Source organism: Telmatherina bonti (assembly GCF_933228915.1).
Source record: "Telmatherina bonti genome assembly, chromosome: 19".
In the NCBI taxonomy this organism is placed as follows: Eukaryota; Metazoa; Chordata; class Actinopteri; order Atheriniformes; family Telmatherinidae; genus Telmatherina; species Telmatherina bonti.
Window position 1 is genome coordinate 19,021,671 of NC_136617.1, and position 14,602 is coordinate 19,036,272.

Consider the following 14,602-nt stretch of genomic DNA (forward strand, 5'->3'; position numbering starts at 1 on the left):
TCACAGGAAATGGGGAACGGGAATGATGTCATTGTGCTAATAAAATGAGTCATAAATACTGAGCTCTATCAGAAACGCATGGAGTGTCGAGTTAATAATCAGTTCAGGTTTACAAAAAGTTTGGTAAAACTTCCATCCAGAAACAATAAGAAGACAAGCATTTTACCACTGACTCATAGCTGCTTCACATGCTTCTACTTATTCCTGACTCTGTGTGTAAAAAATGTCTACAGCTAAAATATTTGGGAAAAGTGTTCAGAAAGTTTATTATTTCAGTTAAACTTTCCTCTTTCCATTTTTACTCTAAATTTGAGTTTAATCATACAGGCTGAAAACAAACAGTTTCATTCAAATATATAATGACTCCTAGTCGTCATGGAAATAAATGTATTTAGGTGTAAAAATACTTTCTGTAGAGGTCAAGGTTGTAATGTAAGAATAAAGTATTTATACTCTGACCATGATCGTTTTCATGATGCTGCCAATGTGGCTGCACCACATTTGTGAATTCTATAATTTACGCATTTGAGTTTTATTTCCAGCATGAAAAATAAGAGAATTTATTTTAATTAAAAGCATTCCTAACCCTAATTACTGGACAGAGTATTGCTGAGTACTTACAGGGTAAAATTATATAGTTTTTATCGTTAAACATTTTGAACTTTAATGTTCAACATATATCGTGCCTTTTATAATATTAAAATATGATCAAGCTACAGTTAAATACATGATTCCTTTGACTTTTTCAGACACTTTTGAACATATAATTAATTTATAATTGCAAATTAATGACTAGATGATTGATTGTTTTTTGTTGTTGTTTCTGCTGTGCAACTTCATTGGAGAAGATTACTTTGTGCTTTTTGTGTTTCAGTATTTACAAAAGTAATAGTTGTTTATTGTTTACAACTGGACTTGTTTGGTGGATTCACAAAGAAGGTCATCACCTTCAGTATCCACCAACCCTGGGTAAAAATAGCTTTTTATTAGCTGGCTTTTTTACTTCAAATCTAGCAATGCTTTTGACAAAAGAAGAATAGACATCAAGGTGAAACTTTCTATCTCATATTGTCTCTTCATAACTGTCTATTAAAAGTTATGCTAAAGATGAATTTGTATAAATGGAACTTTATACAACAAAGTCACAGCTGATGGAAACTGCAGCCTAATAATTAATTTTGGATTATAGATAAACCCTGTAGATACCTGCAATCGTAGCTGGTGGAACGAAAAAAAAACAAAAAAAAACAATCAGGTGTTTACATAAAACTCTGCTGCAGGATCCTGTTGACACACACAGAACATGCATGATCACCGCAGAGAAGGAGCTTGTGCTGAGACACTAAACTTACCATCTGTTACTGTACCTCAGGGAACGTGCATTCATCAGCAAATCTCCTTCCAAAACCGGATTCAGGAAGGGGAAAGATCAGAGATGAACCCTACCAACAGCATAAGCCAATCAGAGTTAAGCGTTGCATAATATCCTGATAATATTTGTTTCTTCATTGCTGTTCCCTGTAATGACCGCTGTGATGGGTCTAGGTAATTCTTCTTGTTCAGCTTTTTTTTTTTTTTTTTTTAAATATAATTTCTTTTTTTTACTTCTGTTACAATAGACAATACAATACAATATTGCAATAAAAACAGCTGACAGGAGATCAGAGGAGGGGATGATTTACAGGAAGGTCAATTGGAAATCAAAAACCATAATCACTGTAATACATGTTACAATTTCATCACTTTTAATTTCCTTGACAGCTTTTAATCATTCCTATGTTTGTTTATATTCTTACTTTGACCAGTAATATACAGGGTTGCATTACACTTCCATTAATTTGCTTTACACAACTGCACACATAGAAAGTACTCTCAGTTGGAGGCACTGGTATGTTGAGTTTAAAAAAAAAAAAAGGGGAGGGGGGGTATCAAAAAGTAGCTGAATAATAATAATCCACTGGTTTACATGTTTCTGTTCTACAGAAGAGTTTTAAGGAAACTCCAATGAATACCATAAGAAATCCAGTGTGACTCTGTAAGTGTCAGTTATGGTTCCTTGTTTTTGTCACCTCAGACCGTATTTCCTCTTGTTGTTTCAGTCAATGGTTGCATCATATCCAGTCAGTCTTTTACACCACTGGTCCTAGCTAGAAAAACACTTACCACTTCATTTTTAAAAAGTTTCCAATCTCAGGACTTTCCATTTCACATTGTTTAATGTGAAGTTCAATCCTGTAACATTTCTCTCTTGCACCTCTCATACTGGAAGGGTATTTTGAGCTACTGCAGCTGATAGTAAATTAGACTCACATGACGAGCCACAGAGCAGACGCACTGGAGAGACAGGCTTTTAGAAAGTTTTCTGGAGGAAACTAAACTTCCTCGTTTGGGTGTGAAGGTCTGTTTCTGTTTAAAAAGGGTGAACTTTCTTCCTGTGGCATTACAAACCTGCTAATCACACTGCATCAAGGTGAGACCAAAGACCTTCTTCATCTCTGTGACAATGGCTTCTGGATTAGGCTGTTATGAAAGAGAAGATCACTTGCTAGTTTAATTTTATGCGCGTACAGTATGTCAGTAATTACACAGGAAGAAAAGATTTTATGAGGAAGAAGAGATTACAGTGAAACATGTTTGAACTTCCCTTTTTGAGCCGAGAACATATTTGAAGTAGTTTCTCTATCCTTTTTTTAACATTAAAACAAAAGTTTTACTCAATCACACTGTGTTCTTGTGCAAGAGGCGACGGTCATTTTCTGGGATGAGAAATTACAGCACAAATTTAAAGAGAAAAGTGTGTCCAGAGTTTACACTGGTAGTGTATCTGTATAGATTTATGTAGGGTGTGTACGTGAAGAGCTCTCAGTTTAGCCATGATGCTAAGAACATCATGAATTTAGATTTATATAAAATTAACATATTTTGATGCTATAATTGGATTTGCTTAAATATGGAGTATTTCCTTGAGGAAAATCGAAGTGTTGTGTTGAATAGATTCAGATGGTTTGTGTGCTGAGCCTGATGTTAAAAACAGCAGCAGAAGTGTAAAGAAAAATGCCAAAATCAGCTAAACAGAAAACACAGTAATGTCTCAACAATTGCAGTATTTCTAAAAACAGAAAACTTTACTACATTCAGAAAACACATGTGGTCCAGAGAATTTTTTTTTTTTATCTGTTAAGTGAAATGATGAAGTTTTTCTCAAATGTTGTGTTTTTTTTATGTTATGATTTTGGAACTTGTATTTCAGGGAAACGTTGTGTGTTTTTTAATGTTCTATTTTCAAACAAGTTGTGTTTTTGTTTGTTTTTAATTGTGTTTTCTAAAACATGATGTTTGTAATATGTAAAATTCTGTGATATTCTCTGTTATTTTGTATCATTTTGTGCTCATAATGTTTTCATAGATAACTCATAGGCTACACAGAAATGGACAGTAAATAGACATAAAATAACCCATGTATTTCTATTAATTGTCCATACCTGGCAGATTTTAATACTGTTTGGATAATAAATACATATGAGGTAAAAAAAAGTAAAGTTAATAGAAGTGTAATGAATTAGATCACTGTAAAAAAGGCACAAAAAGCCCCAAGATTGTATTATAAATGCTTAGTTCTTATCTATTTCTTACTTTTATTTGGTCTAAATAGTGTAGAGAAATTATACTAAAGTCTCACAGTGATCTTCACTGTGACAGCTAATTGCTGCTACCGGAATGTCAAAATTAGATAGTTAATCAATAAGTCAGATTATGCCCACTAAAATGACTCAAGAGTCACTTCTGCTGTGCTGGTTCTGTTTTTTCTTTTCAGGATGCAATTTTTATACGCAGTGCTGCTTTTGGCTTCTGTGGTCCTCGGATGTTCTTCATCCTCTGCAAACGAAGTGTGGGAAGAGTGGAAAACTAAACATCACAAAGTTTATGATAATCAGGTACAAGTTCTCAAAAATATTTTTTTATTGTCACAATGACCCTTTAAAGTCCTTGTCTACCATTTGGTGGAGGTAAATTTGCAGTGACTTTGATTAATTTCTTTAAGACAAAAAGTAGAAATAAACCTGCCTGAGCCATCTTTACAAACTGGTTTGTGTATGTAAAACCCAAACTAAGTGTTTGTCATGACATTACTGTTTCATGTTTCAACTGTTACATTATTTCTAACCTCTTTTTAACATCTCAAACATTTGCTGAAAAACATTTATTCTGTTTATTCATGTCCAAAACAAACAGAAAAAACACAGAGAAACATTTTTCTCTGGCCTTTTTGTAAGTGTTAAGGTGAAAGAGTTAAGACAGATCAGGTCAGCCAAGTTACATTTGTTTCAGACCGAGGTGGCTTTCCGTAGAGCGGTTTGGGAGAAGAACCTGTATCTGGTGATGAGACACAACCAGGAGGCTTCGACGGGAAAACACAGTTACACACTGGGACTGAACCACCTTTCTGACATGGTAGGTTTTTATTTTTTGCTAGTGTTACGGTTATAGCTCTCTGACGACAGAACAGGAAGTCAAAACTTTCATGGATAACACTGAAGAAAAATGTCAGATCTTATCAGAATGACAATAAATTATGCAAAATGTAACTTGCCATTCCCAGTTTAACTCGGCCGCCCAGTCTCACCAGAAAATGTGTTACTTTCTGTGTGGCCTCATCTACATCACATGACAAGAAACGCAAACCATGTAAAAATTTGCTCTTTTTGAAACTAAACAATGCAGACCAAAACCACCAACCATACTTTTATTTTTCTCCCAACCCAAGCCCTTTGACAGGCAGGTGGAAAAATGAAAAGTCATTATGGGAGCTGCAGTGAAATCCATTGATCATAAAAAACTTGTGTTGAAAGCATCTCAAACTCTTTTAGAGAGTCTCCTGCCATCCTTCATAGAACAGATTAAAAAAAAGTAGGGTGCACGTTGTGTGTATTGAGATGTAGACTGTAGGTGAGGCGAAAAATGCACAACATGTACAACACAGAAGCTGCATCTTTCTAAGGAACTAGCATGGAAAATGGTACTCTTGCTACAATTTTTTTATTTTTTTTATTTTGATAAATTGCAGAATATTCTAATGTTGACCACATTGCTTTAATACTTTCCGTCATGAGATCAAATTGAACAGTGTGAAAACATCCAGTCTTCTGTCACTGATGTAACTGATGGTCAATATTAAGGCCATAAAGACAGTAAACAAGCTCTCATCTTCTGTAGTTGTTTTGTAGGAGCTCCAACCAGTGTTGTGTTTGCTCCTTCAATCAAACAAACAAAAAGCTGACAAAAAGCTGAATAGCATATTTTAAAAAGAAACTTAAGATTTCTGGGCATCACAGAGGAAGAACTCCTCCATCTTTAGATATAAACTGATGCAGGCTGGTACTACTTGGTTACCATGTTAACTTTAGTAGACATCCCAACAACATAAGATGTCTCTCACATATAGTGCTATGCTTATTTTAAATATATATACTGTATATTTTACAACTGTTTTCGATCTAAAAGTTTCAGATTATGAAGCTTCAAACAGCCTTCACACACGGAGAACGCTGCAAACAAGGACTAAGATAAAGTCAAATTTTTTTTTAGACATTACTGCATTTGCTTGAGATAAACTGAGTTTGAATGTTAAGCAATTAAAATGTAAAGGCAAGTTTGTAAAAACTGAGCCTAAATTGGGCAAAGGCTGCATGTCAACACCATGTAAACAACCTGAAGAGCATTCACATTTATTGATCTTTTGCTCATGTGAGGTGGATGTCAGTGACCAGTGCTGGTAATCTGCATTTAAACCTGCACCCTGTGGGCTTAATTTAAAGCCCAACCTATGGACCAGCTCTAATCCCCCTTCATACAATCTGATTAATTTAATCCAGCCTGACTAGGCCAGCTTGGTCAATCAGGATCTTATATTACACAACTCTTATATGACCGGCTGCAAGTTTGGAGGGCTAATGAAACATCAAGCAATCATGCATGTTTGGTATGGCCATTGATGGAAAAGATAATCTGTCTGAGGTTAAGTTTTGAGAGATTTTTACAGAGACGAATGATAAGTGGGCGGTGTAGGTTTATTTAACTTTATATTTTATGAATAATTTTGATAACTCCCCTGTCAACTTTATCGAACATTCTTTTTCTTTCATTCCTTTTTTTATTATTTCCAGTTTGGAGCCCAATAGAGTTTAAGTAATCTACCAAATCTGGTTTACCTTTACCGGTAAGCTCTATAGCAAGGTTTTTAATTAGTGTTAAGTGCATTAGGCGTGACAGTGTTTGATAAAATGCAAGTAAAATTAAACAAAGAAGTAAACATGACAAATTGTGCATAAGAGATATAGTTCTTGTGTTGCAGTTAGTTGTTATGTTTATGCAAAATTAAGAATGTAAATGAGCATTTAGAAAAGAGGAAAAAACCTTGTTTTTATTTTGAAGATAAAGACTGAGCAGCAAAGCCTGCATGACGTTTTGACTCTGCAGGAATCTGGCAAAAGTGTCTCGGACACGCACAAGCTCTTGGCTTACTGTCAGAGGATAGTGCATTACTGTTGCATTGGAGAATAACGCAACTGTTCAGGAATAGACCCAACAGACGAGTGCAGAAGGTTAGGATGAGTCCGAAATATGTTTATTTAGGAAGATAGAGGTTATACACAGATGATGCGGGGAGCGGACGGGAGGCAAAATCTGAAAACAGGCAAAAAAAAAAAAAGATATATTTATAATGAATGAAAGGTACAAGCTGGGTCAAAAGTCAGAAAAGGCTGAGACAAAATGCACAAAACAGAGAAAAATTAAGCCGGGGTAGAATAGTACTAACCCAGAGTTCCCAGCAAAAACTGAAAATTATGGAAACTGTTAGAGTGTATTACAATAACTTGTGAGTAAATATTGGATTTATTGCGGATTTTTACAGCAAGTCAGTGAACACTGACGAGACTATTTAGCAAACATGAGTGGTATTGTAATGATTTTAAAAAACAAAAGTACAATCTGGATTATAAGTGCATTTCATCAACTTTATTGTGAGAACTTTCATACAAATCAGAGGAAGTTGTGGTTCATTTTTCACCTCAGTTACACAAGCCCAAGTTGATGCTTTTGTAACTAAAGAAGTGGTATAGTATCAGTATACACACAGCAAATATTGGTGCTTATGAGTCAATCTAAAAATTCATAATGTTAAGGAACCATGAGTGAGAAGATAAGAAATACACAGATACTTCATTACACTTGTATCTATCTTTGTCTCGTATCTACAACTTCCCAGCTTATTAAACTTTACTAAACACTTTTGAAATAAATTGTTTAATTTCAACAGTATTTTCTTTTCCTTTTAGTGATTTACTCTCAGCTATTAGAAACATTTACAAGCAGCGGTCATTTAAAAGTACAGTGTGAAAGAATCACTGACATCTAGTGGTGAAGATGGGCATAGCGCTGAACACAGGTTTTCCTTTTTGATATGCTTTCACACAGTGGTGACTGTAGCAAAGGTTAATGCTTTGGGTGCCTTTTAGAGCATTACATCCCAAATGTCGCTTTAGCACCTATCAAACAAAGCCAATATTGGATTTTTAAAGCTCAGGGGGTTTGACATTTAGAGACACCACAGTGTTATTGCCGCCTCTACAGCGAAGGTCATGTATGCAGTGCCGTTGGTTTGTCTGTCTCTCTATTAGCAACATAACTCTAAAAAGGTATGGATGGATTTTGACAAAATTCACAGGAAATCTCAGAAATGGACGAAAGGAACAAGTTATTAGATTTGAGGGGAGATTCAGATCACTGCCCGGATGCAGGAATTGTATAAAGAATACTTAACTGTGGGGAGATAGGGATCATTTTGCCATTGGAGCTTCTAATTAAAAAATAAAGCCCACAACAAATGGTAAAAAAAAACTTTCTAGCTAAATAAAAGGTGATTTTTATTAAACATATGCTAATAGGGAAACATGCTGCACTGGATCCTTATGCTGCTGTTTGTGCACATTCAGAGAGCCAGGACACTGATGTGCAGAGGTCAGCCATAATCTTTAAACATTCTTCACGTGTGTTTCATTAGTGATTCTCTTCTATGTTAAGACAGCTGAGGAGATCAACAATAAACTCAACGGCTTGAAGCTGGAAGAGCACTTTGATTTCAGAAATGGCACTTTTAAGGACATGACTGGCATCAAAATACCCCAGAGTGTGGACTGGAGGAAAGAAGGACTGGTCAGCCCTGTCAGAAACCAAGTAAGAAATCACAAAATGAATTTTAAAAAAAATCAAACATCACACAATGATAGCTGCTGTAAATATGTTTTTATGTGTTTTTTAAGGGGTTATGTGGCTCATGCTGGGCCTTCAGCGCTTTGGGAGCCCTTGAGGGTCAAATGAAGAAGCAAACAGGCGTTCTTGTTTCACTGAGTCCACAGAACCTGTTGGACTGCAGCACCTCAGATGGAAACCTTGGCTGCAGAGGAGGTTATATCACTAAATCTTACAGCTACATCATCCGCAACAGAGGCGTTGACTCCGAGAGCTTTTACCCCTATGAACACCAGGTGATCCTTAAAATGCATCACAGGGATTTAAGCTGAAATAATAGAAATGTGCCACTTAGTGCAATATTCTTTTTGTTTTCTTCTTGATTCTTTTTTAATTTCCTAATTTCAACACACAGCATAAAATTTTCATCACATATCCATAATTTATTATGTTAGATAAATTATAATTATGTTTTGACAAATTACTCGAACAAAAAATAAAACACTGCATGCATGTACCTTATATACACGTAAAGTTCAGTTAATGTGTCACAGCAGTCCCACCAGAATGTTAAACTGTGAATTAAAGCAGTGCATCAATACATGCTCATTAAGTAATGATTATTAAATGCCTACTTCTCCCTTTAAAATCTGTGGCATAGCAAAGTTTTTACAGGAAACTGATATGCTAACAAAAAGAGAAGAAAAAAAACTGCAGCATTTTCAAGACAAGGAAACTTTTTATTTTTCTTGCATTAAATAACATTTTTGTTTTAAATTTTTTCAGCAATCATGGCTTGTTAAGGTTTGAAATAAAAATACCACATTCAGGCTTGTGTCACACCCCCTGAAAGCTACATTATACAAAAGAAATTATGAAAAATTGTTACCTTTTCTGAGCTAATTGAGAAGCCCATGTTTAGAACATGTGAATATACATACCTATCACACAAACTTTTTTTTTAATTATATTTTTATTTTTATTTTATTTTTCATATTATTATTATATATATTTATACACAGACATACAGTAACTATATGGATCTTCAATATATCTCCTAAATCTAACTTCTGTTTATAGAAGGGGAACTGTCGCTATTCTGTGAAAGGAAAAGCAGCTTATTGCTCCAACTTCCATGTCCTTCCACCAGGAGATGAGAGGGCTCTGCAGGCTGCAGTGGCTTCAGTTGGACCGATCGCTGTCGCTGTAAATGCCATGCTGCCATCCTTCCATAATTACAGAGGAGGTAAGGCTACTGACACCTTCATAATGTTGGATATGGTTGTAGTAGCAACTTTAAGCTTATATTTTGAATAAAGTAGTGCCAAAGGGTCCAGAGTGTCTTATTCTGAATGCTAACTTTATTCGATTTTGATTGTACAACTTAGTACCCATTGTTAATTGACACTGGATTTGGTGAACCTTGTTTGCCCAAGCACACATAAATGCAACATGGATTGTGCACAAAGATGAATGGATGGATGGATGGAATAGTATTGGTGTTGTTTCTAAACACATGCCTCTTATAGGTTTATACAACGAACCTAGCTGCAACCCCAAGTTAATAAATCACGCTGTACTGGTTATTGGTTATGGCACAGATGCAGGACAAGACTACTGGCTCGTCAAAAACAGGTAGACCCATTTGTCTTAGCTGGAAAGTTAAAAAACTTTACATGCAAACTGTGTTTGACATCAATACTTAACTGTTTCTGTGGTTACAGTTGGGGAACTGTGTGGGGAGAAGGAGGCTTCATTCGGATTGCCAGAAACAAGAGAAATCTCTGTGGCATTGCAACATTGGGCGTATACCCCACACTGTAAATCTATGTAAATTCATGTTTGAGAATGTTTAGTATCAGATGCATAATATTTGTTCTTTGTAAATGGCAGGAAAAAAAGTTGAAGAAAAGTTATACAAAAAAAAAAAAAAATCATTCCGCATGTTTTGTTTTGCTCACAGGTATGGAAGGTATGTTTTGTTATATATTACATGTATTTATTCAAATACTCATATTTAAATCAACTTTATTGTTCTTGTGTTAGAATAACCAGAATGGATTTAATTAGACTTAAGGACAAATATTAAACGTATTTTATCTTCTGTATCTTGTGTCACTTTTATGTATTTGTTATTTTTATCATTATTATCATCATCATCATTATTATTATTATTATCATTATTATTGTCAGAATGAGGGGTAGGAGGAGATTTTACCTAAGAAGGGATATTTAAACATAATGTTGAGACAAAAATGTTATTTTATATCTATACATATAAAATCTATATTTCTGCCTACCTTGTTGTTTAGTCTTTAAAATTTTATTGTTTTCAACACTTCTGACTCTGTTAACCCCTTTTTACTAAGGACACTAACTGCTGCAACAATGACAGATTTATCATTTACTCTACATCTGTGGAGTGGCAGCTGGAAATTTCTGAAACAGGTTCGATAACATCCACCAAGATGGAAGAAGTGCTAAATAAAAATTATGTTAGTAAAATTAGGAAGCTAGTATATGATGATGAAAGGCGAAGGGGAAAAATAACTTTAGGAGATGTTGTTTGAGAGATATTGTTCCATCTTGTCCACAGTCATTAAGGGCTGGGTGTCACTCAAAAACTGCTCCCCAGCTCCATCATGGCAAATAAATTTCACCCACTCCATGAATGAAGATTATTTTACCTCAGCAGTCATTTAGTTCTGCTGACAGCAAAGCTATCTTGCTTTCCACCACTTCATCATACAACAGCTCATGTCTCTGTAAGGGGTCAAAAACTCCAGACCTTGAGGGCTTCCTTCCTGCAGGTTTTAGTATTTTCCAGCTAAAACACACTTAATTCAAATAAAAAAGGTTCTCCAAAAATTTGTTGTCATCTTCTACACCTGCCTGTTGACGAGCCATTGATTTGGGTCAGGTGTGTTGCAGGTGGGAAACAGTAAAACCTGCAGGATGGCTGCTCTCGAGGACTGGAGTTGGTGACCCCCCCCAAACACAGGTAAACACACCACTGCACTGTACATCTATATATACTAAGTCATATGTAAAATGACAATCCTTGTTGCCATATTGCCTTACATCCTGCGCTTATAGTTCCTGTATAAAACAAGTTTCTTTTTGCTCTGTGTTTCATATGTTGACAATAGTCTTACAACTTTAATTTAAGTATGAAGTCTCTCTGACCTATTTCATGTTTAATGTCTTGTAATCTGTCACTGAGCAGCAATATTTACTTCTCTGGTAAAGTGAAAACACCAGAGTTCAAGATAAGGAAAGAAATCTTTCCTTCCAGTTTTTTTTTTCTTCTTCTTTTTCTCAGCTCCTCTTCTCACTTCATCATATCTTCTAAGATATTTATGTTAAGGATCTGATATGTGGAGAAAAGCATACCAGCAAGGTAATGACACTAAACAAAATGGCCCATTCTTCTGTTAAACCCTGAACAACCTTGCTTAGAGCTTTCTAAGCAAGTTGCTGTCTTCTCTATTTTGTATCCTGTTGATTTTTTTGATTCATGAAAAGAGAAGAGTATAGAATCCAAGTGGGTTTCTTATTATTCAGTTTGTTTCTGCTGCCATCAAGTGGATGAAAAAAGTTAATGGAGGCTAAATTATTTGCAGGTGTGCTTATAAATGCCTTGTGGTCGAAATGTTTAATTTTAAGAATTAGTCTGGTTTTTCTCCAGTTATCCTGTAAAGTGGGTCACTTTTTCCCCCATTTCCTGTCAACATGATACTGTTGTCTTTGTCATGAGTAATGTGTATTGATTTTTTTGTATTCTAAATCTGAACTGTCTCCAAAATGCATTTACACTTGGGTTAAAGAAACTTTAACTTAGAGACTTCTGTTAGAACATTACGGCTTCAATAGTTAAAGTACGAATGCCTCATAAAATCTTTACAGCTAATGACTTTAAAGTGAGAATTGGCATCATCTGCACTGTGTAAACCCAGACGCTCGCATCAGAGGAGGAAACGGGCCTCATAGTTAAAACTTGTTTGTTCCGACTCTTAAATGACATTGTGGCCTTGTTTCAGCTCTCAGGATGTTTCAGCCTCTGCTTTTAGTCTTGTGTGGATTGTCGGTCACCAGTTCAAACATGGATCAGCACTGGGAGATGTGGAAAAAGACCCACAGCAAAGTTTATGCTCATCAGGTAAAAGCTTTGGTCTTTAATCACTTTCAGGAGATTTTGTCTCAGCGGTTGGTTGGATGACCTGTGTCAGTCTGCTAATGAAGAGGGGAAATTTTTTTTTCTTTTTTTATAAAAACACTGGACCTCTACTAAGTTCTGCTTTAATGTCCTGTATTCCAGGTTGAAGAGTGGGGTCGAAGGCGGCTATGGGAGGAAAACCTAGAAATGATTAGTCTGCATAACCTGGAAGCATCTCTAGGCCTGCATAGCTATGAGTTGGCAATGAATCACTTGGGAGATCTGGTGGGTAACTAAAAATGAAGCACACTTTTTTTTTTTTTTTTTTACCAAAGTTATAAAAACATTAATCCTCTATAATGCCAAGAGACATCTCTGTGCTTGCAGACTATTGAGGAGATCACCACCACACTCACAGGCACCTTTGTACCGTCAGAGCTAGAGAGGATTCCTTATGAATTTGTAAAAGTTAACAAGACTATGCCAGACTCACTGGACTGGAGGGATGAGGGGCTTGTTACACCAGTCAAAACACAGGTGAGCACAGCTTTCAATGATACGTTTAAACTGTATTTATCTTTTTGTGTTACAAAATGTCTGTCCTTCAGGGTTCTTGCGGTTCTTGCTGGGCATTTAGTGCAGCAGGAGCCCTGGAGGGGCAGCTAAAGAAGTCTACAGGAGTCTTGGTATCCCTCAGTTCACAGAATCTGGTAGATTGCTCCACTAAGTATGGCAACTATGGCTGCAAGGGTGGCTTCATGTCAAACGCTTTCCACTATGTCATTAAAAATAATGGCATCAACTCTGATTCTGCTTATCCGTACGTTGGAAAGGTTTGTATATACCTCAGTTTGACATCAAACTTTTTTTTATTTAAAAGGGAAAAAACAAACTTGTAACTCATGTAAACATCTTCTCAGCCTGATAAATGCAAATACAGGCCAAAGTATCGGGCTGCCACCTGCTCAGAATACGGTTTTTTACCAAAGGGGGATGAAACTGCATTGAAAATGGGTTTGGCTGTCATCGGGCCAATCTCCGTTGCAATTGACGCTTCCGGGCCAAAGTTTCTTTTTTACCGTCATGGTAGGGGAAAATGACTTCAAACATCTTTAATGATACGGAAGTGTTTAGTTGTGAGGAAACTAGCTATTTTAAATGTGGCCCAACAGGTGTGTATCAGGACCACACATGTACCCACAATGTGAACCATGGTGTGTTGCTCGTGGGATATGGCACTGAGACAGGAGAAGACTACTGGCTTGTCAAAAACAGGTTGGTATATGAAAAGTGCTGAGCATCTGAATATTGTGACTGTTAAGGACTCTTGTGAAAATAATTCTCAATCTTTTTGTAGTTGGGGGAAACGCTTTGGTGACGGAGGCTACATCAAAATGGCTCGAAACAAAGGCAACCAGTGTGGCATCGCTCTCTATGCTTGTTTTCCTATTATGTGACCAATATCTGCTTTTTGTGTGTTTTGGTTTTTTTTTTGTTTTTTTTTTTTTGAGTGTATATTTTAATTAAATCTTACCTTGGCCTACATATATTCTCAATAAATTTCTCATTAAGGAAATCTCACTTTCAAGTCATGTAAGTGTTAAGTCCATAATTTGTCTCCATATCAAATGAAGAGCAGCTTGGAGAACTCCTGAACCTATTGTGATTGAATTAAATAAAAGTTCCATAATGAATAGGTCATTCATTTATAAATGGAAAGGCTGCATGTACAGAATCCACAAAATTCCATTAATGGCTTTCATGCGGTGCACAAGCTAAAGTTTAACCCAACTGTGGGCAAATTCTTTCTAAAGCCAAGCATGTCAGCCTTTATATTGCTGTTTTTAAGATTCTTTACATTGAGTTGTAAACTACAAGGCTGATTGGGGGGGACTAGGTGCTGCTGTTCAAAAAATGTCCTATTACAGAAATTAGTTTCCTATAAAAAAGGCGTGTCAGAATTAACAAAGATAAATTACTTCAAATTCCAAAAATGGTTGCAAATGGCTGGTGGCCATCACTGTATCCCTTTTGAGTAATGACTGTTTTATGGGTATCTAATTCGAAATTGTGTACTGTCTGGCTTTTAAGGTGTTCTCTCACTGTAGTTTCAATAAGCTGTAGACTCAGTTTTAAGGCTCAGTAGCTTCTCACTTTGAAGTTTGTCAGACACCATAGTAAAATAGTGGGACAGCT

The 14,602-nt window shown here is 35.9% G+C and overlaps 1 protein-coding gene across 1 annotated transcript; it reads left to right on the top strand.

Annotated features, from left to right (window-relative positions):
* Positions 1 to 3,815: 3,815 nt before the first annotated feature.
* LOC306769948 (cathepsin L-like) lies at positions 3,816 to 13,863 on the top strand (the record flags this gene model as incomplete). The annotated part of the gene is made up of 14 exons (XM_079258715.1): positions 3,816 to 3,935; positions 4,330 to 4,452; positions 8,083 to 8,235; positions 8,322 to 8,546; positions 9,331 to 9,496; positions 9,780 to 9,885; positions 9,975 to 10,070; positions 12,346 to 12,409; positions 12,569 to 12,691; positions 12,794 to 12,943; positions 13,015 to 13,239; positions 13,327 to 13,492; positions 13,579 to 13,681; positions 13,764 to 13,863. The coding sequence occupies 14 exons, from the start codon at positions 3,816 to 3,818 to the stop codon at positions 13,861 to 13,863; spliced, it is 1,920 nt and encodes a 639-aa protein (XP_079114841.1).
* Between the last annotated feature and the right edge of the window lie 739 nt (positions 13,864 to 14,602).